This window comes from Gracilinanus agilis, chromosome 4 (assembly GCF_016433145.1).
Source record: "Gracilinanus agilis isolate LMUSP501 chromosome 4, AgileGrace, whole genome shotgun sequence".
In the NCBI taxonomy this organism is placed as follows: domain Eukaryota; kingdom Metazoa; phylum Chordata; class Mammalia; order Didelphimorphia; family Didelphidae; genus Gracilinanus; species Gracilinanus agilis.
In genome coordinates this window covers 73,901,124-73,928,342 of record NC_058133.1, presented here as the reverse complement: position 1 = coordinate 73,928,342, position 27,219 = coordinate 73,901,124, and the positions used below count along the sequence as shown (strand labels likewise).

The window sequence follows — 27,219 nt, the reverse complement described above, 5'->3', positions numbered from 1 at the left end:
AAGAAACTGAAATAATTGCTTCAATAATGAAAAGAGAACACAAAAAAGCATATAAAAACTACCAGCACTAATCAATTAATTAATCAATCAATTAATTAATTGCAACAACAAAATCCATGAGGTAATAATAAAAATTACTATGCTTCCAAAATTATTATTGCTTTAGTATGACAGAAAATTACCAGTAGAATATCTTAATAATAAGTTGATTTAGAGGAACAAAGGAACTAGAACCCTGAGGGAAAAGAAGAAAAATGTAGAAATGAAGGAAGAAAAGCATTTATACACCTTAAAGCAGAGATCACCAAAACTATTTGGTATTAGTTGTAAAACAAAAAAAGGAGATCATTGAATTAGACTAGACAAGGAAGAATCAGAAACGAATGGATGATAAACAGTTGTATGATAACCCTCAAAAAATTTACTTGGAGAAGAACTCCCTATTTGACAAGAATAAAATACCCTGAGGTTTCATGTCATAACCAAAATGATAGTGAAGATGAAAGAAACAACATTGGAGGGACTGTGGAAAGAAGTACACTGACGCAGTCTCTGTGAATCTGTGAATTGGACCAGAAAGACACATGGTGTCCCTTGAGTTTGTTAGCGTACATAGTGGAGTAAGATTTTACTGAAAATCCTTTCATAAAACAAGTAAAAAAAATAAGACTGCTATAAAAAAGTAGCATAATATTTGCTGAGAGAATGTTACTATGAATAAAATGTTCTTTTGGGTTAACATTCAAATACATCTTACCTTGTAGACTGACTGTAAAATATTTTATATTTAGTCAACAAACAACTTTGAAAGAACCACTGTGCATACCTTGTGATGAGGTTTTGCTGAAACAGATTTAAAGTCTGATATGTGTCCCATATGGTCTGACCTTACTCATTAGGATACGTCTTTGAAATAGCTCAGGACTCACTTCTTTAATGTCATAATATTATTTCCTTTCTTACAGCATTGCTATAAGAGTTAGGATATGGAAACTACTATTCCACTTAAAATCAGGCTAAAATTAGACATGAAGAGACTAACAGGTCAGTCAGTAACAGAGAAATGGAAATCAGGTCCCTGAAATTCCAGCCTTATTATGGTAATCATGCAAATTAATACAACTCAAATTCTTAGGAATTAAAGGAGCAAGCAAAATGGTAAGTAAAAGAAAAAATAAGACATCTCTGGTATCTATAATGACCATATTTTCCAAACCAAGAAAACCTGAGACACATCATCTGACAATGGATATCCATTAACAAAGCACCACTAAAAGTACATTTTCTTTTTTTGAAATCAGAACTGTACTAGAAAATTCCGGATTTATAGTTGCTCTATCTTATACCCCACCAGCTGTGTGACTGACCATGGTAGAGTGACTTATTTAATGTCTCAGTACCCTACAGAACTGTTTAAGACCAGGAGCTAGATGTCCATGTGCATCACTAGAGGGAATTTTGGAACCAGTGGTTCCCTACAATGATGAATTCACAATTGTAGACCAAGAAAGAAAAAAAACAACACTTACAACTGGTAAGTACACAGAAGACACTGAAAATATAATGGTTCGATAATGCCTGAAAATGTCTTAAACCTGTCTATGAAACAATTATAAAAATACTATGATAAATGCTACTCTATGACCTGGACATTTAAAAGCACCTGAAAAAATAAATCACCTCTTCCTTATGTTTTACAGATTAATACTCGAGTCTTATATAGTAGCTTCTGTAAACTTTCTTTTCCTGAGTCTATATAATAATTCTGCTAGCACTGCCATGAAAAAATACAAAAAAATTTAGAAAAATAAATCTATATACTTTGCCTTCATCACTTGTACAGACTACATTAGAGATTAGATTGATTAGCGATCAGTCCTCTGATGAGAAATTATGAGAAATATACTCCAAAGAGAAACCTCAATTTAAAAGGGAAAAGAGCAGATATTCATATTTTGTATGGTTGCTTACTGATGCTGTTTGAAAAATATTTAGATTTTGTACTTAAGTACTTCAGTATCAGATCAAGTTCATTTCTCATTTTTATTTAAAACTTTTATAAAACTTGCTTAAAGACATATAAAGAGGAAGAATGACTGAAAGCAAGAGTTACTTAAGAGAAAATGAAAGAAACTGAAATTAGAATGAAATTCATTCAACGATTGGTATTTTTAGTGTAATTCTTAATGTAGATCAAAATCTCAAAGGAATATAAAATTAAAGAAAATTAAAAGAATTACAAATATTTAGAAAGGAGCATACAAAAAAACCTCCAAATCTAAAACCCAACAACCAACCCCAAAAGAAATGAAGTCATGGAAAACAAGGATGTAATTTCTGGCTTAAAAAAATAGGTATGGCTAGTTGCCATTTAGTTACAGCTCATTTTTCAGGGTCAATACAAAATGACTGAAAATATTTTTATTGCTGTTGTAGAAGAGAATATTCACGTAACTTCCAGCAAAGAAAGGGATGGTGAATAATCTATAAACTGAACAGAGAAAAGGAAAATAAGTAAAAAGAACAGATTGACATTTTTCTGCTTTTATATAAGGATTCTTGAGAATGGTTTTTCAAACAGAGCAAGTCTAACAAATGCTTGATCTCAGCGTAATTTCACCAGTGTAACTATCAAAATCTTCCTTGTTGTAGTTGTAAGACTACTAGAAAAAAAAAACACTTAATAGTCATGCTTGAATTCATTTATCATAGACACTGCAATCAGGAGGTAGTAAGTAGAAGTGATGGGTGGTTTGAAGCTACAGAGAGGCTTAAGATAAGGAAAGTCTTCCTAATACTTTTAGGAGGGGTCTGGAAAGTATAACTTCGCTGGTGAATGGGCACTGTACTGGTGTGTTGGCAGTGACACTGGGGGAGTAAGTGACTTACTTATGTCTTATATCTACCAGTTTAGATTGCAGGACCAGGACCCAGCTACACTATGTTGCCTCTCATTTAATAGTTAGGCCACCTAAAGATGGAATGAGCTGACATGGAAGGTGATGGATTTCTCCTTCACTAGAGGCCTTCAAACAATAACTGTACTGACTATCTATCAGGAATATAGTAGAAGGAATTATTTTTTTTATGTAGAGGTTGGACTAAATTATTTCTTTTTCAACTGAAGATAGTTATTTGCATTTCAAGGTAGACAAAAAGTCATAGAAAATGGGAAAACTATGAGTTTGAGTAATTAAGAAAATTGTTTATAAGCACACATAGGTAATGTGATCTCTCAATCATGGGGCCCAAGGCAGATTAGTGAGTGCAGCAAGGTTAGAGGAATAATACCCATGATGAATAAGTTTGTCTTGGAAAGAATATAAGGGGAAAAAGTGTAAAGAATTTTAAAATGCCCATGGAACAGAAAGAAATGAAGATGAGAATCAAATACATTTTTTTGGAAGGGTCAAGAAAGGTTGAAAGGACTGTAAGTAAGAGCTCCTCTATCTTTAAAAAAAATTTTTTTTTAATCCATTGCTATGAAAAATTTCCCCAAGTGGGAAGCAGAAGAAACAGAAAAACCCAACTTGTTCTAAACAAGTTAAACTTTCTTCTTCAATTCAAAGCTACATTTAAATACAGGAATTATTTTAAAATATCTTATGGAGTTTGTCGATCCAAATCTTTTCCATATGACTGTTGCTAGTTAATAGGTAAGAATATAGAGAGCTATTGCTGCTTAGCATTTTGGGTAGTTTAAAAACAATTTTTTCTTTCTCAGAGCAAACATACAGTTTGAACTACTACAGCCTCCCATTACACAAGTGAAAGAGGAATGATGACAAGAATCTCAAATGAAAGAATATCTATCATATTCCATTCTAGTATAAAGCACACGGTTTTACTTTCTCCTCTCTCAGCAGCAAAATGAAAACTTTCTGTGCCAAATCCCTCCACATAGCATCTTAGGATTGTTCTCCAATGACAATAACAAATGAGTATTGTTAATGATTTTCAGATTTAGGGCAATAATTCTCACATAAAGCAATTTTTTCCTTGAGATGTGCCAAACTACTACTCTCCAGATAAATGTTTGCACCCTTATTCTAGGAATTTTCCTCCATATTATCCAAGACAACTGATCCTACCTTGAGTATAAACCAACAGAAGGGGCCATTTTTCAGAGTAAATTATGGTGAAAGCCAAGAAAACATCTTCCATTTCTTGTAACTGATTCCATTTTGAATTAGTCAAGACGGACAGAACTGAGTTTTGTCAGTAGTTCAGGCTGTGTTCTGGGGGAGGGCAGACAGAGGAGAGGCCAAGGCAAGGCCATGAAGTTTATTAAGTGCCTATTACTGTGTTACACTAGGGATATTGAGAGGCAAAAACAGCCTTTTTCCTCAAGAAGCTCAAAACTGAAAGGAAGAGATATCATGTAAACAAATGTATACAAAAAGATACAGAGATATAGATATAGGAAAACTTGGAGGCAATCTTGGAGAGAAGGCATCAGCATTAAAGGGGACTGGGAAAAACTGTGCAGAAGAGGGGAATGTTAGCTGACACTTAGAGTAAGCTGGGGAAACTGGGAGGCAGAGGTGAGGAGGGAGACCATTCCAAGCATGAGTGGAAGTCAGTTAAAATGCAGATAGTCCAGAGAAGTAGTATCTTTGAGGAACAGCAACCAAGTCACTGTCATTAGATTGAGGAATACATGGAAGTAAGTAAGGTGTAAGACTGGGAAAAGGTTAGATTATGAAAGGTTTTAGAAAACAACAAGATTTTATATTCACCCTGGTGGTGACAGAGAGCTGTTGGAGCTGACTGAATGGGAAATATGGTGAGACTTGCTCTTTAGGAAGATGAACTGAATTGCTGAGTAGATGATAGACTGAAGCGGAGAGAGACTTGTGACAGGGAGACCAATCAGTGGGCTACTGCAATAATTGATGTGATGAGAATTTATACCAGTGTGGTGGCAGTGTCAAAGGAGAGAAGGGAACCTGAATGAGAGATGTTATGAAAGTAGAAGCTATACGAATTGGCAACAAATTGGATTTAGGGGATAAGAGAGTAAAGAGTCAAGGATGATATCCTAGGATATGAATCCAGGACGATGGAGGTGCCCTTCACAGTAATAGGAAGGTCAGGAAGAGGAGGATAGGGAGAGGGAAAGATAATGAGTTTAGTTTTGGACACATTTTTAAAATTTAAGATATTTATGGGACATCTAGTTGAAATGCAAGAGATGGGTGATGGCTGGATAAATGAACCTAAGAATAATCTACACAGAGAGAGAGCTTTGATCAGGTCAGAGCTTTGAGGGACACCCATAATTAGAGGGAATGCTCTGGATATAAAGAAAAGGAGACAAAGAAATAGTGAACAAAAAAGGAGAAATAGAACCAGGAGAGAGTAGAATTATGCAGTGATGGTCTTCTTGTGTTTAGCTATGAAAGGAATAAGATATATAAGATGATGAAGAAATAGATCAAATGTATGTTTTTTGAGGATAGGGGAGATATGAGTGTTTGGGGGCAATAAGGAAATAGCTAGTAAACAGGAAGAGACTGAAGATTACTGAAATAGTAGAGATGATAGAGGAGGGAATATGAGGGAGAATATCAGATGAAATGGGGTGATCACTTGAAAATGTAGAGAGATTAACCTTGGCAAGAATGCCACCTATTCATATGAGACAGGGGTGCGAATGACATGATGAATAGGAGAGAAGAGGGAACTCTCAGGGAATGGCTTTGATATTTCAGTGAAATATTAAGCAAGATTCTCAGCTGAGGGGATGGGGTCGGGAGAACAATGGGAGATTTGAGGAGGTTTGAAAAGGAGGTATGGAAACACTGCTGTGGTGAGTAGAACAGTGAAATGATTAGGGAAGTCTGAAAAGATTGCCTTGCCAGAGTGAGTGGCTGGTTGAGGTAATGTAACATACATTTGGAGTGGATCCAGTCCACACGGTATTATGATTTTCTCCAGCTTCATTTAACTGTGCAAAAATAGGAGTAAAGGCAGTGAATGGGTGAGAGAGGATTGTTCAATTTTTTCAAAGTAAAAATATTTAGTTTTTATCATATTTTTAGAAAAATAATTAGTACTGCCTGGGATTGCAAATGTTATTTCATTGAACCCCCTTTTTTTTTGCCTTTTATTTCCTGTGGCTTTGGCTGAAGTTATTTATTTAACCAAAGACTTAGCATCCAGCTTCTTTTATCCACAATCTTACTCAACTAGGTACAAACCTTTCTCCCACCCCTTTTGCCACCATCTTAGATAATCAAATTTTTCAGTGGTTCAAGCTTTACTCTTTCCAAAATTTGTTTTACCCTACCCTCTATTGTGTTTTGGGACTCATTTTAAAAAGATGCAAACATCTAAAAAAATCCTCCAGTTCTTGTCATGAAAAATGCTTATTTATCTTAACTGGAAACTGGTTTTGCCTGACCCCCCCCCCCCACAACTTTCTTAGAAACCTTCTCTTCCATCTCCATTTAATATATCCCTTTCTCTTCACTCACAAGGCTTGCAAGAGGGATTAGTCTATGCACTCTCTCCTTATTTCTACTTCATAGAATTCCTTTCTTGCTTTAAGATGCAGTTCAGTTACAAACTTCTATGTGAACCATTCATGATTCTTCAAATTGCTAGTGCCCCTTCTAGTTACCTTTTATTAACTAATTTTTAATCTATTTACTAATTTTATACTTGTGCTTTTGTTTGTGATGTTAACCATTAGAAAACAGATATCCCTTACATACGGCAGAGGTTACTGGGATTGCACCCCTCCCCCAATCTAAAATTTTTTGGCTTTTGCATTCTCTTAGCAAACTAATTTTTTTATTTATTTTATAAAAGAAATTGTGTATATATTTAGGATATTAAAAGATAAGATGTGTTGATATCATACAATACTATACACATATTTAATGCATTTCTGAGTTTCTAAACTTTTTCTGTGTTATTTGCTGGCCTTTGCAAAACTCCCTGAAATTCCATATAATTCCTTATGCTGACGTGCCTTGATATATCAACAGTGTCGAGATGCTGAGATACGGAAGGGACATGGGTATAATCTTATTTTGAGAAGGGATTGTTTCATTTTTTGTACTCGTATCCCCAGTATGGTGCAGTGCTTGGCACATAATAGGCATTTCATACATGTTGATTTATTGCTTGACACTACTGTTTCCAGGCTATTGTGTCCACTTTCAACTATCTTCCTTTTGAAACAACTATTCCTCTCTTGGGTCCTCTAGGAAATTCGCTGACCTTTCTAAATGCCTTCCACATCTTATTCCTGGTCCTCTTCTCCATCCCATTGACTGTTACTTGCTTCCTTGAACTTCATGCTAAGTCAAATGATTTTCTAACTTTAAGGTTTAAGGGATTTTAACTTATAATTCATCTATGAAAACATAGCCAAACACTGGGATTTGCAATCACTTGGAACTTTTTTCATGCTTAAGATTTGAAGGCTGAAACACTCTCCCCCTTTCACCTCCCCCCACCTGTAATCTTCTGACTTTCTACTTAATTCTGCCACTCTTGCAGACCTCACACAGTACTTTGTTTTGTAGCTCTTATTTTATTTATTTTTTAAATACTTTACCTTCCGTCTAGGAGTCAATACTATGTATTAGCTCCAAGGCAGAAGAGTGGTAAGGGGAGGCAACGGGGATTAAGTTACTTGCCCAGGGTCACACAGCTAAGAAGTGTCTGAGGCTAGGTTTGAACCTAGGACGACCTGTCTCTAGGCCTGGCTCTCAATCCACTGAGCCACCCAGCTGACCCCTTTTTTGTAGTTCTTTAATGGAAGTCACATGTTGGATTTTTTTGGTCTTAACTCACTCTTAGATTGTAAGCTCCATCAGGACACATCTTATGTTGCTCAAGATAATTTCTATAGTCCCTTGAAGTTGTAAATTCAAAGAATCTGTCTCCCAGTACCCAGTACTGTGTTCTCTGTACAATATAGGTGTTTAAAAATTCTTTGTTAAATGAACTACCACTTCCAGGGCAGGGAAGTCTGCTTACTCGAAGTAGAAGGCATCCTAAGGGAGATATAGGAGGTGGCATGTGCCAGGCAAGTCAATTTCACTTCACCATCACTTTAACCACTATCATTCCTTATTCACCAAGGGAGTCAACCCATGAACCTGAACCTAAGAGCTTTGGGAATAGGAATGTCTCTCAGACTCAGGTCCCACAGCCATTACTAAGGGAAGTAGTTACAATATAGAAGGGGTCCACCTTCCTTTCCATCACTATGATTATTTGTCGACCATATGCAACCAACTGGCATGTAAGTCTAGGAGCCCAGAGAATGGCAGCACTAAGACACTGATCCTGATTTCATTATGCCCTCCTAAGGTCATAATCCCTATGAAGATATGATGTGGTTTCTGTTTTTGTGCACTAAAACACAGTTATTAAAGACCTTGAAAATTAAGTCTCTAGCCATCAAAGTCTATGGCATTCAACAATGAATATGGTCTGTATCATTAGAATTGACATTAAAGAAAATTTGCTACGATTTGCCTTCCCACTGTGACCTCCGAGTCATGGGGCTTCCTATCTGGTTGACAGATGTGTTATCTTCCTTATTAGAAGGCAAGGGTTGTTTTGCTTTTCTGTTTGTATTCTGGTGCTTTGCACATATTTAACAGCCTACTGTCTGTCTTTATTTTCCAATCTGGAAAGCCTACAATTAGTGTTCAGTTATTTCAATGACGTTTTCAGATTTGGAATCTTAGAATTTAGCTAGCTCAACAAGTATCTGAACAGCAATCTCCCTTTATTCTTCAAGGGATGTTGTAACTCCATTATTCTCTCTGAAATTTTGTGATTACTATATAGAAATGTTGTTGATTTTTGTGGGTTTATTTGGAATCTTTATTTTTTTTTATTTTTTAAATAAAATAATAATAAAAAACCCTCTCCCCCAAGGCCTCCATCCCCCCCAAAACCCCCTTGGCCAATGTGCAGTTCCATTAGGTTTTACATACATCATTGATTAAGACCTAATTCCATATTATTGATAGTTGGACTAGAGATATCATTTAGTGTCTACATCCCCAATAATATCCCCATCAGCCCATGTGTTCAAGCAGTTGTTTTTCTTTTGTGTTTCTCCTTCCCACAGTACTTCCTCTCAATGTGGCTAGTTTTCTTTCTCATAAGTCCCTCAGCCTTGCTCCGGATTCTTGCATTGCTGCTAGTAGAGAAGTCTATTATGTTCGATTGTACCATAGTGTATCCATCTCTGTGTACAATGTTCTCCTGGATCTGCTCCTTTCACTCTGCATCAATTCCTGGAGGTCATTCTAGTTCACATGGAATTCCTCCAGTTTATTATTCCTTTGAGCACCATAGCATTCCATCACCAACAGATATCACAATTTGTTCAGCCATTCCCCAATCGAAGGACATTCTCTCATTTTCTAATTTTTTGCCACCACAAAAAGTGTGGCTATAAATATTTTTGTACAAGTCTTTTTCCCTATTATCTCTTTGGGGTATAAACCAAGCTATGGCTGGATCAAAAGGCAGATAGTCTTTTAAAGCCCTTGGGCATAGTTCCAAATTGCCATCCAGAATGGTTGGATCAGTTCACAACTCAACCAGCAATGCATTAATGTCCCAATTTTGCCACATCCCCTCAAACATTCATTACTCTCCCCTTCTCTCATTTTAGCCAATCTGCTAGGTGTGAGGTGATACCTCAGAGTTGTTTTGATTTGCATTTCTCTAATTATTAGAGATTTAGAACATTTCTCATGTACTTATTGATAGTTTTGATTTCTTTATCTGAAAATTTCCTATTCATGTCCCTTGCCCATTTATCGATTGGGGGATGGCTTGGATTTTTGTAAAATTGATTTAGCTCCTTATATATTTGATTAATTAGACCTTTGTCTGAGTTTTTTGTTTTAAAGATTTTTTTCCCCAATTTGTTGCTTCCCTTCTAATTTTGGTAGCATTGGTTTTGTCTGTACGGAAACCTTTTAGTTTAATATAGTCAAAATTATTTATTTTACATTTTGTAATTTTTTCTAACTCTTGCTTGTTTTTAAAATCATTCCTTTCCCAGAGATCTGACAAGTATACTAGTCTGTGCTCACCCAATTTACCTATAGTTTCCTTCTTTATATTCAAGTCATTCACCCATTGTGAGTTTATCTTGGTATAGGGTGTGAGATGTTGATCTAGACTCAATCTCTCCCAAACTGTTTTCCAATTTTCCCAGCAATTTTTGTCAAATAGTGGGTTTTTGTCCCAAAAGCTGGGTTCTTTGGGTTTATCGTAGACTATCTTACTGAGATCGCTTGCCCCCTAGACTAGTCTATTCTACTGATCCTCCCTTCTGTCTCTTCACCAGTACCATATTGTGTTTTTTTTTTAAACCCTTGTACTTCGGTGTATTGTCTCATAGGTGGAAGATTGGTAAGGGTGGGCAATGGGGGTCAAGTGACTTGCCCAGGGTCACACAGTTGGGAAGTGGCTGAGGCCGGGTTTGAACCTAGGACCTCCTGTCTCTAGGCCTGACTCTCACTCCACTGAGCTACCCAGCTGCCCCCTACCATATTGTTTTGATGACTACTGCTTTATAGTACAGTTTAAGATCTGGTACTGCTAGGCCACCTTCCTTCATATTTTTTTTTTCATTATTTCCCTTGATATTCTTGGTCTTTTGTTCTTCCAAATAAACTTTGTTATAGTTTTTTTCTAATTCAGTAAAAAAGTTTTTGGTGGTTTGATAGGTATAGCACTAAGTAAATTAATTTGGGTAGGATGGTCATTTTTATTATGTTAGCTTGTCCTATCCATTGGCACTCAATGTTTTTCCAATTGTTTACACCTAGCTTTAATTGTGTGGAAAGGGTTTTGTAGTTGTGTTTGTATAATTCCTGCATTTATCTTGGCAGACAGATTCCTATGTATTTTATATCGTCTAGGGTGATTTTAAATGGAATTTCTCTTTCTAATTCTTCCTGTTGCGATGTATTGGAAATATATATAAATGCTGATGATTTATGTACATTTTATTTTGTCTCCTGCAACTTTGCTAATGTTGTTGATTATTTCTGCTAGCTTTTTAGTTGATTCTCTAGGATTTTCTAAGTAGACCATCATATCATCTGCAAAGAGTGATAGCTTGGTCTCCTCCTTGCCTATCTTAATACCTTCAATTTCTTTTTCACTCCTTTGATTTTTATAATCTCTAATTTAGTTTTTAACTGGGGATTTTTAACTTGTTCCCTTTCTAGTTTTTTGAGTTGCATGCCCAGTTCATTGATCTTTGCCCTCCCTAATTTGTTAATATATGCACTCAAGGATATAAATTCCTCCCCCTCCCCAAGTACTGCTTTAGCTGCATCCCACAGATTTTGGTAGGATGTCTCATCATTATTGTTATCTTCAATGAAATTGTTTCTAGGATTTGTTCTTTTAACTAACCAATTTTGGAGAACCATATTATTTAATTTCCAATTAGTTTTTGATTTGCCTGTCCATGTGCCCTTACTGATTATTATTTTTATTGCATTATAATCTGAAAAGGTTACCTTTATTATTTCTGCTCTTTTGCATTTGTTTGCCATGTTTCTATGCCCTAATACATGGTCAATCTTTGTGAATGTACCATGTGCAGCTGAAAAGGTGTATTCTTTTTTGTTCCTATTTTTCTCCACATATCTATTAACTCTAATTTTTCTAGGATTTCATTCACCTCTCTTATCTCATTTATTTTTTGGTTTAGATTTATCTAGATCTGATAGAGGAATATTTAGATCTCTCACTAGTATAGTTTTACTATCTATTTCCTCCTTGAGTTCAGCCAGTTTCTCCTTTAGAAATTTGGATGTTATACCATTTGGTGCATACATGTTGAGTACTGTTATTTCCTCATTGTTTATACTTCCTTTTATCAGGATGTAATTACCTTCCCTATCTCTTTTAATCAGATCTATTTTTACTTTAGCTTTGTCAGAAATCATGATTGCCACTCCTGCCTTCTTTTTCTCAGTTGAAGCCCAAAATATTTTGTTCCAGCCATTGACCTTAATCCTGTGTATGTCCACCTGCCTCATGTGTGTTTTTTGTAGACAACATATGATAGGATTTTGTTTTCTAATCCACTCTACTATTTGTTTCTGTTTTATGGGCGAGTTCATCCTATTCACATTCAGAGTTATAATTATAAGCTGTGTATTCCCCAACATTTTGGTATCCTCTCCTAGTTCTACCCCTTCTTCTTATACTATTTCCTTTTAAACCACTGGTTTGTTTTAAATCAGTCTCCCCTGACCCCTCCCTTGGTTTACTTCCCTTTCTACCCCCATACATTTTTATTCAACTCATTATTTTCTAAGGCCAAATGAATTCCCTCCATCCTCTCTTCCCCTCCCTTTATGAACTCCCCACCCCACTGCCTCCCTTGGTTTTTCCCTTCTGACTTTATCTGTAGGGTTAGATAGAATTTGATATCCCAATGGATCTAGCTACTCTTCCCTCTCAGGATTAATTCCGCTGAGAGTAAGGTTCAAGTATTGCCTATTAATGCTCTCTTCCTCTCCTTCTTATAATAGTATTCATCCCCTCCCTTTCCCATTCCCTCTTTGTGTGGTACAGATTATCCTATTTTTCCTATTCCTCCAAGTTTCTCTTGGTGCCATCTTCTATTCCTGCTCTCCCCCCCCTCCCCCAACATCATCTTAGACCATTTAGTACTCCAACCTCTGCTAATGACTAGTTCTTCTAATTACTATAATAGTGAGTACTATTTTTTAGAATTACACATAATATTTCTCCATGCAGGAATACAAATAATTTTATCTTATTGAAGCCCTTGAAGAAGGAAATTTAAAGATAAGAATTTTCTTCCTTTCCCCTCTTTCTTATTTACCTTTTCATGTTTCTCTTGTTTTTGTGGCTGGATATTAAACTTCCATTTAGTACTAGTCTTTTCTGTGCAAATACTTGGAAATCTTATATTTGTGGAATGTCCATACTTTCCCCTGGAAGTATAGTCAGTTTTGATGGGTATGTGATCCTTGGTTGTAGACCCAATTCTCTTGACTTTCTAAATATCATGTTCCAAGCTTTGCAGTCTTGTAGTGTGGAGGCTGCCAGATCCTGTATAATCCTGATTGGTGCACCTTGATATCTGAATTGTCTATTTCTGGCTTTTTGTAATATTTTCTCCTTAACATGGAAGCTTTTGAATTTGGTTATTACGTTCTTGGGGGTTGTCCTCTTGAGGATTTAGTGTAGAGGGTGTTCTATGGGCTCTTTCAATGGCTATTTTGCTCTCTTGTTCAAGTATATCGGGACAGTTTTCTTGGATAATTTCTTATAGTATGATATCTAGATTTCTATTTGTCTTTGATTTTTCTGGAAGACCAATAATTCTCAAGTTGTCTCTTCTAGACCTGTTTTCTTTATCTGTCATCTTCTCATTGAGATATTTCATGGTTCCTTCTATTTTGTCAGTCTTTTGACTTTGCTTTATTAATTCTTGCTGTCTTGTGAGATCACTGGCTTCTACTTGACCAATTCTCGCCTTTAAAGACTAGTTTTCAGCTGTAATCTTTTGGTTTTCCTTTTCAATCTGGTCTATCTGGCTTTTCATGGCTTCTAGCTGGTCATTTCTGGTCTTCAATTTGCTTATCATTTCATTTGATTTCTGAACCTCAATTCCAATTGAGAAATTCTGTCTTTTAAACTGTTATTTTCTTTTTGAACTATTTCCATTTTTATTGTCAGATCTCTTCCATCTTTTTCATGATCTCAGATTTGAACTCTTAAAGGGCTTGTGAACAATTTTCATTTTTGGGGGGAAGGTTTGGATGTCTTTATTGTTTGTCCTCCTCTGCTTTCTGAATTTTTTCTGTGCAAAAGTTATCAAGGATTAGAACTTTTTTCTTGGTCTTTTTGGTGGTTACTTCTTGGGCCTTGCTTGTCACCATTATACTGGTTTTTCATTCTTAGCCAGAAGTCTGAGTGGGGCAGGAAGACTCTCTGTGTATAGAGGTAAAGAGCAATTTTTTCCTGAGGCTACTCTGCAAGTCTCTTGGCTTCCACTGTCTGCTAGGCCTCTGCTGTCCGTGGCCCCTCTCAGCTTCACTCCTGTGCCCCAGGTCTGTGCTCCCCAGCCTCCTGGGGTCAGTCTCTAGTCTAGCTGTTCTTAGGTTCAAGCCCCTGGTGATCCTAGTTAGCTACCCAGAGCCCGGAAATTGGCCCATACTTGCTCCTCTGCCTGGGGTTCTCCCCTGATTCTCAGAGAACTGAGCTGCTTCCACTGTCTGCTACCTCTCTCAGTTCCACTCCCTCACTCAAGGTCTGCGCTATCTAGCCTCCTGGGGTCTCAAGTCTTGTTGCTCTCAGGGGCAAGCTCCTGGTGGTCCCAGTTAACTGCTAAGAAGCTAGATTGTGCACCCCCACTCGTTCTAACTGGTGCACAGCCTCTGACTCTGGTGCTGTGGGTGGGGTGGGGAAGGGTTGATCAGCTAGCATTTTGATGGGAGCTATTTCCCCCCCTTATAGTGTGGAAATGCCCAAATCCCATGTAACTTCAATATTGCGCCCTATTGTGGGGTCCCTTCTTTCATCTGGTTTTGATTTCTTTGTCCTTTGGAGGTATGCTGTATTGGTTGGTTAGGAGAGTAAAGTGCCCTGCTTCTACTCTGCAGCCATCTTAAATTAGAAGTTCTGTAATCTTTATTTTTTATCTTGCTACTTTCCAGAATGTTTATGTTTAATAATGTGGTCATTCTCCAATAGATAAATGATATTAGGAAATTAATAAGTAGCTCTCAAAAGAATTATAAACTGTTAACAGCACTGTAAAAACACTAATAGAAAGAGAAATTAAAATAAAATAGCTGCAGCTATGTCTCACATCAAGAAAACTGGCAAATGGTACTAGACAATGCAAAATTGCAAAAACACACACACACACACACACACACACCCCAATATACTGCTGGTAGAGCTGTAACTTCATTTAATCATTTCAGAAAATGATATGTAATTGTGCTAAGAAAAAGACAAAAATGTCCATACTCTTAGACAAAAAAAATCCCTGTTAGGCATATGCCTCAAAATATTCAAAGCACCACATTTTCTGGCAGAAAAGAAATAGAACAGGAGACTCCTATTGACTGGTTAAAATATTACTTAAGTGTAAGAATGAATTATTAAGAATTTAGAGAAGCACAGGAAAACTTAGATGAGCCAATGCCATGGGACAGCAGTAACTAGTAAGTAGAAATAGGAAAACGATATACAAAACCAATAAAATGAAAATGAATCATTGTAATTCTAGTGACCAAGCTTATCCTTGTAGAAGAGATGAGGAAGTATGGTTCTCATGATTCTTTGTAGAAATGAGAGACTGTGGATTTGGAGTAGTTCATACTCACTAAGCTGACGTGTTGGTGAGGTATACTGTGAAATATGAAGTTCATTTTTTTCTTTTCTTTTTATTTTTTGGTACAAAGGATGATCTGCTAAATAGCAGGGAGTGGAGTCTGTTATATAATGGGAAATGAAGGTGCTATAAAAAACAGGTAAATAAAAAAATTATATAGTTGATGTACTCTTATTTGCTAATGGGTCAAATATTCCTTTTTGAAAGGAAAAGTGAAATGTCATCTCCTTAGGGTCAATGAATATTGTATTTTTGTCTTTAAATCTCCAATGTCTAGCATGTAATAGGTGTATAATAAATGCTAACTGAACTGAATTGGGGTGGTGGGGAATAACCACTGCTAAACAGTAGGCTATAAGATAATGGATTTTCTTGTTGTTCAGTCGTTTTCAACAGTACCTGGCTCTTTGTGACTCCATTTGAGTTTTTTTGACAGAGATACTGGAGTGATTTGTCATTTCCTTTTACAGTTCAATTTATAGATAAGGAATGGAGTCAAACAAGGTTATGTGACTTGTGTGGGATCATATAGCCAATAAATGTCTGAGGCCACATTTGAACCAGGAAAATGAGTCTTCCTGACTCCAGGTCTGACATTCCATCCACTGCACCATCTAGCTGCCCAACATACGATCTCAATGTAGATTAGACAAAACCAAATTTTTGCATATCAATATCATTTTCTAACTTTCATAGGAAAAACAGTACTTAATATTTTCAAAAGATTAACATATTTAATCTAAAGCCCCTTCAATGAAGTTAAGAAAATGAATAAAACCATCAGTAAATCTAAAGGACAGTGTTCATATCAGAATACACACTTCACTTAGGTAAGAATATAATAGACTTATTAGGGACATTTCCTTTCCCCTTTAGCGATCTAGCCTATTTCATTTTTTTGCCCCACACTTGTGATTTCTTCTACCATTACTAGTTAGCAACTCTTTTGCAACTTAAGAGTTTTAGAGAGTTGTCTGGTGGACTGTACCTAAGGGCCACAAAGTAATAATATGCCAAAGGCAGGATTTGAACTCAGTTCTTCCTGGCTCTGAAAGTTACATATCCAACACGCCATACGGATTGCAATTTACCACAGACACACATATTTTCACACCTTAAGATTATTTTCTCATGAAAGTTAAGATTTTATTTCATAACCTATCTCAGTATAGTACTGATCTCAGTATAGTACTACCTGTTATGATCCTAAGAAAACTCACACAGCAATCAGACCACATATAAAGGGAATATTATATAATCCAAACCTGTTAAACCTCACAAACTCTTAAAATTAATACTTTTAACAATTAAGCATTTTAATATTCCTGAAGGATTAGTGGTTATACCTATTAAAAAACATTTTGAAAATAGCGAAAAGGAAAACTCTGAACAAAAACCTCTGGTTTATTGGAGATTTCTAGGGAAAACAGGATGGAAAGAGCCTGATGGAATTTTAACCTGGGGTTGAAGCTTTGCTTGTATGTCCACAGACAATGGACATGTTTGGTTACCTACGAGATCCCTCAAGCCATGCAGAAGAAATCCAGATCACCATACAGATGCAGCAGATAAAACTTGAGGACAACAAGGTAGTGAGGATGCGAGAGACCACCAGGAGGATGCAAGTGGTGAAACCTCTGACATGGGGAAAAGTCAAGAGGACAGTCCAGATGGCAGAGCAATCCCTGGAAGTAGCACATCTGCCTAAAACTACTGCTAATTTACTCATAGCTACATTAATAGAGAGTATACAACCTATATATCTTCAGATTTACTGGGGGGAGGAGGATATACTTTTTGACTTAACAGGTGGAAATATATTACTAGAAATTCATAATTACAGCAATAAACACTAAAAAGGCAGATATTAAAGTTTCAGTCAGATTACATACAACCATAGTATTCTTTGAACCAGGGTTAAGAGATCCCTATTGTTAAGTAGCAATAGCAACAGCAGTAACTATATAACTCAAAAACCAAAAATTGAGAAATAACTGTTGGTAATCTAAATATACGCCCACAAAAATGTTAAGCAATACAATATAGTATAATTAGGCAATTTAAAAAATGTCAGTAAGATAGTACGACACAGCATTCTGCCTTATTGTAGTGGTAAGTATGCTTAAACAAAGTCAAAAACTGATAATTTGATTCTTGAAGAAGATTATTTAAATCCTAAGAGTTTATGCTTTGTCACGAAAATGGATACTCCATACAAAATCTCAGAACCTATTTAATAAGATAGAAATTAACATAAATGCACAAACATATAGAAAATGTTTGGACAGTGAATATATGTTCACTGGAGAACAATTTTTAGCTAATAATTCTTTTAATGTTTCCTTATTTTTGATTCTAGCATTTTAATATACTGAAGAAGTCAGATCATAACTAAGGGACAAGCATATGAATAAAATGGTACATCTTACCTAAATATGGAATGCAAGGTGTCATCTTCAAACTACTAATATAGTCTCTAAGTCTTTTGTAATTATCTTCTTTACTCATTACATATTCCAATTTTTCAAAAGTAGTTTTATCTTTTCGACTCAATAACTAAAAAAGAGAAAACCGTACATATAAATTATATACTGCATTTCACATTTACTGAAGCTTTCACTTAAGTATGAACCAGAGTGAATACATAAAAATTTCAATTCCAAAATATTTATATAACTCTTATTATATTAAATAATTTATCATCCATGACACTGTGCTTAATTTATTGTTTTCCTATCATATTCTTTTAAGATGTCAGAGTACTCTGATTAAAGATTCAATTTTCATAAGATTTTTCAGAAATCGGTAACGAAGAAAAACAATTACATAATTGTCAACCTTTGAGATGTAAATAAACCTGAATTTTTTTTTTTGACAAATTGTTTCATTATAATATGTTCATCTTTGCAAGTGGATAGCAAGTCCAGGGATATCTCACTTTTGTAAATGATGGCTAGGAATTATTGGCACATTGAATCAAAACCTCAAAGTTTAAAACAAAGAGTCTACAGTTGTGGTTCTCAAGATTCCTTTATACTTTTTAACATTAGCAAAGACCTATTAAAAATCAAAATATTTTAATACTTTATAAAAGTGGTTTTGACTTGGAGGAGCTCTTGAAAGGACCTTGGAAACTCCAAGGGTCCCCTGAAAATGGATCATACTTTGAGAATTGGTGTTCTAGAGAATTTTACATTATGAATTGAAGTTAAATGCTCCTACTAAAAGGAGAGAAATAAATCAATTATTTCAACTGAAATAAATCAGTTATATTCTCAAATAAAAGAAGCAATTTTTTGGATCCTCTGAATTTTCCTCTATCATTCCAAAAGTAATGCTGTAACATCTTGCACAAGTGAAAGAAAATGAAGAGGAGAAGCAACTACTGCTTTTAGCATTTATGAAACTTAGTCTAATGGGGTTGACAAGTGAATTAATGGACCAAAGACAAATACAGAGTAGATGGCACGTAACCTTCCAGGGGAAAGCTCTAGCAGTTGAAGGTTTCAAAAAAGCCTTCCCGCAGAAGGTAGCATCTGAATGAGTTTAGAATGAAGCCAGGGATTTTAAGAGACAAAGGTAAGGAGAGAAAGCACTCTAGGCATGGGGAAGAGCCAATATAAAAGTGTGGAGGCAGCAGCTGGACTGCTGAGTGTGAGGAACAGTAAGGAGACTAATGAAGTTAGATCACAGAGTACTTGGAGGGGGCATCAAGTGTAAGACTAGTACTCTAAGGTCTGATCAGCAGGTGAAGGAGGGTCTTGGTTCTCCAAGTTTTTTAGAGCACAAGCTCTGTTAAGTCCTGCCAAGAGAAAAGAATTTCAGATAGTTTCAGATAGAAGTCATTCATATGTTTGTTTCCAAGAGCCTATGTAGCTAAAGACCAGAGTTTAATGACTAGGTTGGCCACAGGGTGATGAAAACTTAGGGTAAAAAAAACTCTCAAAGACTATCATTATGCCAAGAATTGATGAGTAGAGGAAGTAAGCAGGCTGATTAAATCACAGATCATTGAAGTAATGAAGTAGTTTTAAAAAATACTCACTGCCCACGTTTTAGTTAGCCTGAAGATGGGGGCACTTTGTAAACCAGACACCACTGCCATAAGTGCATGGAGGTTATTTAATTCATACAATTTCTGAAAAATAAAAAAGATAAAATTGAAAAATAAATGGCATCAATAAAACCATTTAAAATTACATTTATGAGAAGATCCTTTAAGAAAAGTATTATTAGCTTTGCAGGAGTTTAAAATTGTAAAGCTTCCCATTTTCATAATGAAAAATGGCTATCTGGTAAAATATAACATACCCATAAGCAATAATCAGTTAAATAAAGAAATACACACAAAATTTTTAAAAATTGAAGGAACCAAAGGGCAACTCTGTCTTTATATTAAATTTAATATATTTTTTAAAAAGCCTAACAAATTCATGGTTTCATGTAATACCCTCATTTTTGTTCAATGTAAACTAGAATACTGATAACAAGTTCACAATAAAAAAGAAATTTAAAAAACTCTTAGCAGGTGATACAGTCTTTAATTACCTGGTAATGTAATATTCTTAGTACCATACCAAAATAAAGATAGAAGTCAGAGAATTGAAAAGGATCTCAAAAGACAGGCAAGTGAATGTTAAACCATAAGAAATGTTTTCTTGTAGCTCTGAAGAGAAAGAAAGAAATTCTGCAGTCTCAAATGTTTACTGATTTAAATTATATTTTCTCAATGTAGAGAGGTAGGAGGCTATAGAAAGATGGAGTGTTGGCCTGGAAGGCAGGAGGGCCTGGCTTTATTAAGTACCTATGATATGCTAAGTTATGCTAAGTGCTATAATAAAAAGAAAGGCAAAAGATAGTTTTTGCTCCCAGAGAACTCTAATGGGAGTCTAATGGGAGAGACAACAATGTACAAAAAAAGCCCTGCATGGGATAAGCTGGAAATAATTCATAGAGAATTAAGAAGTATTAGTAAAGGCCGCCTGTAAAATGTAGGATTTTGGCTGGGATTTGAAGGAAGCCAGGGAAAATGGGTGGTAGAGTTGAAGAAGGAGAGCATTTCAAGTATGGGGCCTAGGTTTGAGAGAGAGTATCTTGATGGAGGAATAGGTAGGAACCCAGTGTCCCTGGATTGACGAGTACATTGGGGAAGAAGAGAAGGTATAATTAGATGAGAGAGATTGAGAGAGAGTTAGAGTTGAGTGTATGGGAGAAGGTTTCAAAGGGCTTTGAATAGAGGTTGAGGATTTTACACTCATCCTGGAGATAATAAGGTAAATGAAAAAGAGTGACATGGTCAGACCTGCACTTTAGAAAGATCAATTTCACAACAGATCAGAGAATGGATTGGAATGGGAAGAAACTTTCAAGAGGGAGAGACTAATGCAATTCTATAGCTCTGAGGTGATTAGGGCCAGCATTAAGGGGGTGGTAAGAAAAGGGAGCATATGTGAGATATTACAAAGGTAGAATCGACAGGCTTTGACAACATATTGGATTTGTGGGGTGACAGAGTGAGGAATCAAGAACTGTCATCTAGTTTGTAAAACTGGTGTAAAACTGGGTGACTGAAAGAATGGTGGTACCCTCAATAGTAAAAGGGAAATTAAGAAGAGGGAGGGTTTGAGAAAAAGAATGAATTTGGATTTGGACATGCTGAGATTAGGATGCCTTCAGGACATCCAGTTTGAGATGTCTAAAAGGCATTTGGAGATGCAAGACTGGAGGTTGGCAGCAGAGAGTTTTAAGGGCAGATAACAAGAGAATCATCAGCACAGAAGTGAAAATTAAATCCATGGGAGCTGATGTGATTGCCAAAGGAGAGGGAGAAGAGAGACCAGCCCAGAGCCATGTAAGACAATCACATTAGCATTTGAATTCTTCCTTAACTTCTTGTAGTTGGTTCATACTTCCTTTCTGAAGAGGACCAATGACATTATAGAGTGATTCTGTCTTACACATGAATTGGATGTAAGTGAGGCAGAGTTGCACAGCCTTAATTTCTCTTCCAGTTATCAAAGGCCAGTGGCAAGACAAAAGTCAGTATTTAACTGTTGATAGTCTGGGATGCAGTGGATCACTTTGGTATTTCCAATGTTGTAGGCACTCCATCATACCTGCTCTGATTGCCTTCATGGCTTTTGGAACAAACTGTTTTCATCTACCCATTCCAAAAAGGGGAGGTGTTTTCATATGCTTGGAGTAGTTATTCCCCTAAGCCAGGGGTCGGCAACGTATGGCTCTTTCTGCAGGAGCCATAAAGTCAATTTTTTTTTCAGGCACTGTTACAGGAGCGTGCATTGTGAGCACCGTATGGCTCTCACGAAATTACATTTTAAAAAATGTGGTGTTTATAGCTCTCATGGCCAAAAAGGTTGCCGACCCCTGCCCTAAGTCATTGATGTATTTGAGACCTGTCAGTTACTCTCACTCTGGTTTAGCTCATCTGCCTAGATGGGTTTTCTGGGGTGTGGCCACTGTGTGTGCAATAATGCTTCTAAAGGAATATAATTTTCTGAATGATTGAACAGAAATAAAATAGAACAAAATGAAATAGATGTGAAGTTTTATAAATATGTATTTTGAAGAAGGCTTTAAGAAAATCTCTTCCCCTGTTTTAAACATTATCAAGCATAAATGCTCATCTATAAGATGGTGGTAAATTAATACTTTGATAGAATCAATTGCAATTTGTGGGATTATTATCCATATCCTCCCATAAAGTCACAGATTTATCAAAGGTGCTAGAGACTTAATTCTAGATCTTTCTAATTGAGAAGCATCTTGCTATGGTGAAAGACTACTGAACTTGCATAAGAAAGTCCTGGATTCAGATATCCCTTTAGATATTCACTAGCTACATATGCCTGGATAAATGTCTGAGCCTTGCTTCTCTCATCTGTAAGTCAGGGCTACAAAATCTTTAGCATTTTCTTCATAGTTAATAAGTGAAACAAATGAGAATGTGTGAAATGTACTTTGAAAACCCCAAAGCACCCTGTAAATATCAATAATTATTACTTTCAACAAATGTCAAGGCATCACTTGAGTTGTCCATACATTATGCCTTACTGGTTAACTATGACATCCATTTATATTCATACATTTTCTGTAAATGATTCCTTATTATATCCCACCTACAGTAATCTGGAGATTGTGGTTGTTTTTCACATGATTTGAAAAGGCCTAAAACTGGCTAAAAAATATGGATTTTTGTGTGAAGGAAAACTTCAGGATCTTTACTGTGTCAATAATACCATTATCTTACCAGTCACCCAGATTGATAGTTTTAGTTATCACTTCACTCAGTCCACACAGTCAGATTTAATTTTGTAATGTCTGCCCCTTTTTCTCAGTTTAAAGAGCTACAGAAGTTTGGGGAGGATTTTTTTGCAAGTTTTGGGGAAAAGACAATGAGTTAAGGTATGGATATGATAAGATGAAAGTGCTTCTATACATCCAGTTCTAGATGTCTGAAAGGCATTTGGAGATGCAAGAATAGAGGTCAGCAGAGAGTTTAGGGCTGGAAAAGTAGATCTGAGAATCATAAAAGTGATAAATAAATTCAAAAAACTCCATAACAGCTCTCCTGTACTCTCAGTTTAAATAAAATCTACTTTTCTGTTTCAGTCTCCTGCCCCAAGTCTCTCCCTACCTCCATCTATTCTCCACAAAGTTGCCAGTGATTTTCCTAAAGACAGGTCTAACTATGTTTACTTCTTTATTCAATAAATTCTATCTATTTACTTCCAGGATCAAATATGAAGTCTTTTATTTGGCATTTTTAAAGCTCTTTATTGCCTGGCCTCCTTACCATTCCAGTCTCCTTTTATTCCACTCCTTTCCAAGCACTCTAGAGCCAAGACATCCTTGGCCTACAAAATCAACAAAATCCTGCCATACTACACACTACCTCCTATTTCTATGCCTTTGCATTGGCTGTTTCCTATGTGTAAAATGCTTTCTCTTCTAATCCCCAACTCTAAGAATGGCTGGATTAGGATTAAAATTCTCTGGAGACTGTATATTAATTTATAATTTTTTATTATATATATTAAAAAAGAGTACCAGGCACATATTCACATGGCTGGGCCTAGCTAATTTTAGTTCACTGCTCAACTCACATCTCTGTTCAGGGTCTCTGTTCACTCCCACAGTCCAAGAGATCTTATCCTCAATCCCTAATTTATAAACCTGGTGATGTCACTCCTTCTGGTCTCCCTGGTTGGACGGACTTGATCTCAGTCTGAGTCAGAAGCCAGTCTTCTGGTAGGTAGGACAAAAGGCAAGCATCTTCTGGGATGCCAGGAAGCCATGAGGTCTCTGGCATGTCTTTCACAGTACACATGTGTGCCCAATCAAAGAGTGAGGCTGAGATTGGAACAAATTTGTTTTGAATTCACATAACTAGTTTCTTTTAAGAAATAGCCGAGTGCCACTTCTTTCAGGAAGAGGTTCTCCAGTTGCTACTGTCATCTCCTGTGGGGTTACTTTCTATCTAATCTGCCTTTACAATGAATGCACTAGTTTATATATGTTGTTTCTCCTATTGTAAAATCTTTATAATAAAAGATATATCTTTTATTATTTACACACACACACACACACACACACACACACACACACACACACACACTACTTCTTATTTGTATTCCCAGGACCTAACATAGTGCTTATCACTTAAAAAAAAAGTTTAATGACTCATTAGAATATGTCTCATCATAAAAGGGATCCTGCTTGCTTCCTCCTAATTCTAGGCTCAGATCATTGTCCAACCACACTAACAGTCTTAAATATTTGTGCTGATGGATGAATTCAATGGGTTGATTATCCAAATGTATGCCACTCTGGCTAGCAGGTATTATTCAGCCATTTTTTTCTTTTTTTTTCATATGGATTAGGCCAATCTCTTTTAAAGTGTATATGAAACTCATGGAGCAGGCTCTGCAGTTCTCTGAGATTTGGGAAATAAATAAAATGCCAATTAAAAACAGTATCACTTAGAGGACTGCCCATAATTTATAAGACCTCCCTCATCTTCCATTTAAATTCTCCATAGCACTTACTCTGTAACAGTGGGCAATCTCTATGGTGTGCATACATTCTGTTGTGTGCGCTCGCTCGCGCGTTCTCGTTCTCTCTCTCTCTCTCTCTCTCTCTCTCCCCCTTCCCCCCCCCTCCATATATGTAAGAGTCTGGACTGGAAAAGAATGTCTAAAATTGAATACTTTACCAAAATAAATACTTTCTTTAAAATAACAATGAGCAACAGTTTTTTTTTTATAATCTCTACAATTTATTATGGTGAATTGACTGCAAAAAATGTTGGTTGCTTTGAAAATCATTTTCCAAAGGCCTGCTTTTTTCTTATATATATATTTTTAACAGAAACTCCCAAGATTTTATAAGGATGAGACAGTAGGCATAGCAGTCATAGGGTAATAATGCTGGGCCTGGAACAGGGATCTGGGTTCAAATTCCAATTAAGCAAATGAAAAAAGTTACTTTGTAGGTTTTTGATTCTTTATTTTGTGGATCAAAGATTTTAGACTGGATAATTTCTGAACTTGGATATTTATGTTGCAAGGGTTCTTATATCCATGATAATCTATATTCCAATAGTCTATGAGACAATGATTTTCTCTATTCTCCTAATGAAGTCTCTTATCTGAGAGATAAAACCTATCCCTTCAAAACTTTTTTTTAAAAAATAAAACCCTTACTTTCCGTCTAGGAGTCAATACTGTGTATTGGCTCCAAGGCAGAAGAGTGGTAAGGGCTAGGCAATGGGAGTTAAGAGACTTGCCCAGGGTCACAAAGCTAGGAAATGTCTGAGGCCAAATTTGAACCTAGGACCTCCCATCTCTAGGCCTGGCTCTCAATCCACTGAGCCGCCCAGCTGTTCCCCACCCCACTTCTTAACTTTTGATAAATGCATTGTTTTCAGCACAAATTTCCACGGTATATACTTGGTCTACATCTGGAGACTTAGGAGTCATATAACCAACAAAAGACAAGAGTATCAAACATTTTCTTAAGTTCTTCTTACTAACTTCGAAAAAGCAAAAAACAAAACAAAAAAACCCCAAACCAACCAAAAGGAATGCCACAAAGTTGGAGAAATTACAGTTGAATCCACAAAGTGAATGAATTGACACTTGAGAATATTGATCCTTAGTGTGCTCATTCAGAACTCCTTTCCCCAAAAACCATCAGGGGGCCACTCTGCAGAGACTCTTTGTATGCACCTCACTAGTGGTCCTTCTCTACTCTCAGCTGCAACAAACAGTGAACACTGACTCTAACCACAAAATTTTATGCCCTGAAAATCTGAGCCTCATCATCAGTGAAAAAAAAAGTTCAATAAAAGAGAGGAACTTGGAATATTTTTACATACATTCACAAACATCCAAACATGTGGAAATTATCCAATTTGCAAATACCCCAAACAATAGAAACATAAGGTAAATAAATACAACTGCCAAAGAAAGAGTAAACAATGAAAAGAATTACCTCATTTCTAGAGATTATTTTTAACATATACACAAATGGAGAAATACATTTGGATTAAAAAAAGAGGTTCCATGAAGAGATATTTTTAAAGTACACAAAGGGATAAAGATGAAAGTAAAATTTAATAAGCAGGATGTGGCAGTGGAAGAACAGGTATATCAGACTAAAGTCCACAACACTCCTTCCAGTAAATCAATATATTTTATGGGACTAAATTGCAGACTAGAAGGGAGCATAAAAGAAAAGAATGTGGAAGATAGATGGGAATGGGGAAGATAACTTAATCAAGTAGATGGGTACACAACAAATGAAAACTAACTCCTGTTCTCTTTCAGCAAGATTACAAGAACTACAAGAGAACAGGAAAGTGAAGTATTAAAAGGGAGAAAATCAAAGTGGAAGTTTTCAAAACAATGGAGGAAAGGGATCCTACTGAAGAATATCTAAAAAGGAAAGAAATATAAGTCTTTCATTGGAGATGAGGAGCTTAAAATGGGCCTTAATCTGGGAAGGTGGAAGAGGGAATTGGTAGACAAGGCGACCAACCTCCTTTGGCAACAGAAAGACAAACTGGAATGAAAATGTATGAGATGAAATACATGTAAAGAATTGATAATTAACTTTATACTTGACAATAATATGATGAAAATAAAAATGAGTTCAAGACAAATTGTTATAAGCATTTTTCGGTGCTTACTAGGTGTCAAGCATTAGGTTAGGAACTGGGAATACAAATACTTACATTCTAATGGAGGAAGATGGAATTTAAAAAAAACTAAAAAAGGTGGTAGGGTTGAAGAGAAAAGTACCCAAATGTGTTTGACTGAGAAAAAAGTCTTAAAAGCCAATATTAAATCCCAGAGAAGAATGAAGACATTGCTGACTTGGGTATTTTCCTCAAATGAGAAGAACCAGTCTATAAGAAGTGGATACTATGGCAGAATAAATTTCTAATGTGCGAAGTTCAGAGATAAAGTAAACTTCTGGGCTAAGGAGTCTTAGCATAGTAGAGAAAGTAGAGAGAATCAAGAATGAAGCCTTGAGAGAAATGAAGCCATGGCTAACCATAGCACTTTCCTTAAAATGAAGATTCTGAGAGGAAGCAGTCAATCAGAGGAATAGTACATGGGCAGAGTATCCTTCTGGTATGAGAAGTCTGGGGTGACATGACCTTCCAGGGTGAGAAGGCCATCAACTATCATATACCTGTTATTTCTTTTCAATGCAAAGATGATACCACTCTAGAAAGGAAGTAGTCTAATTCTTAGTTTTTCTTAGGCAAAAAATAAAAATAAAAAATAAATCTGGCCTTCAAA

General features: G+C 36.1%; 1 protein-coding gene across 1 annotated transcript in view; it reads right to left on the bottom strand.

Moving 5' to 3' along the window:
* The window catches only part of RALGPS2 (Ral GEF with PH domain and SH3 binding motif 2), a 160,919-nt gene that overhangs the window by 73,961 nt on the left and 59,739 nt on the right, over positions 1-27,219 (bottom strand). Inside the window, exons 6-7 of the mRNA XM_044674893.1 lie at positions 19,437-19,529; positions 17,821-17,947 (exon numbers count right to left, since the gene is read on the bottom strand). Coding sequence (XP_044530828.1) covers positions 17,821-17,947; positions 19,437-19,529 — 220 coding nt within the window. The remainder of the gene's footprint in view (positions 1-17,820; positions 17,948-19,436; positions 19,530-27,219) is intronic.